General features: G+C 47.2%; 1 protein-coding gene across 1 annotated transcript in view; it reads right to left on the reverse strand.

The window, feature by feature from the left end:
* Dpy19l2 (dpy-19 like 2) overlaps positions 1 to 1418 on the reverse strand; it is a 129254-nt gene extending 127836 nt beyond the window's left edge. Inside the window, exon 1 of the mRNA XM_026779547.1 lies at positions 1011 to 1418. Within this exon, the coding sequence (XP_026635348.1) occupies positions 1011 to 1356 (346 nt within the window). The 5' untranslated portion in view covers positions 1357 to 1418. The remainder of the gene's footprint in view (positions 1 to 1010) is intronic.
* Between the last annotated feature and the right edge of the window lie 1135 nt (positions 1419 to 2553).

Raw genomic sequence — 2553 nt, forward strand, 5'->3', positions numbered from 1 at the left:
ATCAGCTCTTTGCTACAACTGAAGTTCCACCATTTTCTAAAAGTTCTCTCTCTCTCTCTCTCTCTCTCTCTCTCTCTCTCTCTCTCTCTCTCTCTGAGCTACATTCGCCTTCCATTCTAAAGAATTAACTGTCTCTCCTGAGCACAGCTAGTAAAGTTATTATTCATTTAATAAAGTCATCCATGATTTCCTTAGCCACTCACGGGTAACCATGTGCCACACCTGGGTACATTGGAGCTTGGATTTCAGAAACCAGCCCTTATGGATTGTGGCTGTGGCACGGGTCTGTTGGCATAGACGGCAGATGGAAATCTAAGTACGAATTTCAATTATTCCTCAATTACTGTTAACACTTCAATGTGACAACCCTTTTTTACCCCAGCAGCCACATAGCATATGGTGGGAAGAGGCGGGAATGACCTGTATTGAGGTATTTGTGTCTCTATTTATATCCGCAGTTAGTGTGGCAAAGCTCTCTTCCCAAATACCAGACAGCAGCAATGCTTAAGTTACCTCAGAAATCACAGAAAATTAGAGGTATAAATGGAGGAAATGCTTGCATGAAAAAACTCCTAGCAGCTACTGTTAAGCTTGGCAGAATTGAAGTAAGAGGGTATCAGCAGGGGTAATGAATGCACCGCCTACTCTCCTCCTTCCTCCGCCTTCAGTAATCTCAGCTAAGAAACTTTGATTTAAAATACAAAGCAGCATAACTCTGTCCCGAAGGTAGTCAATCACTTCTACAAACTTGTGTTAACTAGCTACTCTGATAGGGTTAACTTTTTGTTGGCATACAGGCGACCACTAAATCGGACAATCCCACAAGATAGTTTAAAACAGGAGCTCGAAGGCTGAGAATTTCTGGCATGAGATTCTCGGACATCAACCATCAACTCTTCCAACACACCAAACACTGGTGAATGAAATTCCCCAAGACTTATGTCAACCCTTCAAAGCTTTAAGATGGGAGGTAATCCTGCCTGGCTGTGACTGGAGCAGGCTCTGCTCACCTACACCAAACAGGGTCCTGTGGGAGAAACGATGATTATGCAGGGCCTGCACCCTGTCGCGGAGCTGGTCCAAGAGGCTGTGGAGGAATTGGAAGCGGCCATGAAGAAGGAGCTTGGTGACCTCTTCCAGGTGTAAGTAACTTTGCGCGTTCAGATTTCGGCTCCTCCGCTGCGCGTAGTTCCGGGCGCCCCCAGGCAGGTTCCTGCCACCCAGGAAGAAAGGCTGCAGCAGCCACCTCTTGGCGCGCTCCAGCGGGGGCTCCACCGGCCCTGCGCCCTGACGCCTCCTGGTTTGCGATGCGTCGGGGTCCGATTCCCTGAGTTTACTCCTCGTCGGCCCCACCATCTTCTCATAGTCTGTGGTCAGGTGGAGGGAGCTGGGTCACCGCAGGGAGAGGTTCGGGGCCGGACTCACTTGGCAGCCTCAACGACCAGCCCCCGCCGCCGTTGCAGGCAGCCTCGTCGTCATGGCGACCGTGAAACAAAGATGGCGAGACCGCGGTCCAGGAAGCCTTGCGCTCTCCACGTGCAGCCCGCGCGTACGCCAGCGCGACAGAGCGACTTGCTAGTGGTGTGACCTGCCCCAGGGCCTGGGCTCTGAAGGACAGTACTCGTTAGCTCATTCTTTAAGTAACATGGTCTGTTCCAACGAAGTTGCTCAGATCCTGGCTCGGAGAAGAAAGGGATGGGCTCAGGAGTTCATTATCTTCCTAAACCAGAGGCCACCCTGGTCCAGGAAACGGTCTTGGCCTCACAGTTTCTATACAGCACTATAGAGGCCACTGCCAAGCCACATTCCAGCCATCAGTCTGTACGGCTGGAGTCCACAACACTTCACGCGTCCATTTTAGGACTTTATTGAGCTTCTAACAGACAATTACCATGGTTTTGACCAAGTTCATCTTCATGGAAGAACACTGCTTGAAAACGCTCATATTCCTCCATATCCCTCAGAGCTTAAACTTGTTGGTTTTTACTCGGCGATGCCTTCAGTAATATTTCCCAATCTACCTTTTCGACTTTAATTTCCACTTTCCTGGACACAGATCTTCCCATGAGCATCAGTGAAATACACACACACACACACACACACACACACACACACACACACGCTGACGCACGCGCACACATATACATGCCATCCCATGGTTTTCTTAGCCTTTTCTCCTGCCTGTTTGAATGCTGTCTTCTGGCCCTTTGTCTAGTTCACATTAATTATGCCTTCACTTAAGAGCTAGAGTGCTCACTGGTAGTTATATTTATCTACTGACTAAATCCAGTACATGTGAAACAAGTTAAGTTGTTGCTAATTAATGTTTTATAAGATTTTTCTCAAGAGGCATTTCTGCATTCCTGGTACTGTTTGTTGTGCTCAAGATGTACATAGGAACTAGAGGACCAGAAATATGGTACTTTGCTCATTTTTAATAGGTTGTAATTTTGTCTATCCAATTTTGAATTTAAAATACAAGATATTATTAATTATTGTTTGGCAAACACACAATGTATATTTAACACATCTTGTCATGTAGTCCATGTTGGC

This window comes from Microtus ochrogaster, chromosome 5 (genome assembly GCF_000317375.1).
Source record: "Microtus ochrogaster isolate Prairie Vole_2 chromosome 5, MicOch1.0, whole genome shotgun sequence".
Lineage (NCBI taxonomy): Eukaryota > Metazoa > Chordata > Mammalia > Rodentia > Cricetidae > Microtus > Microtus ochrogaster.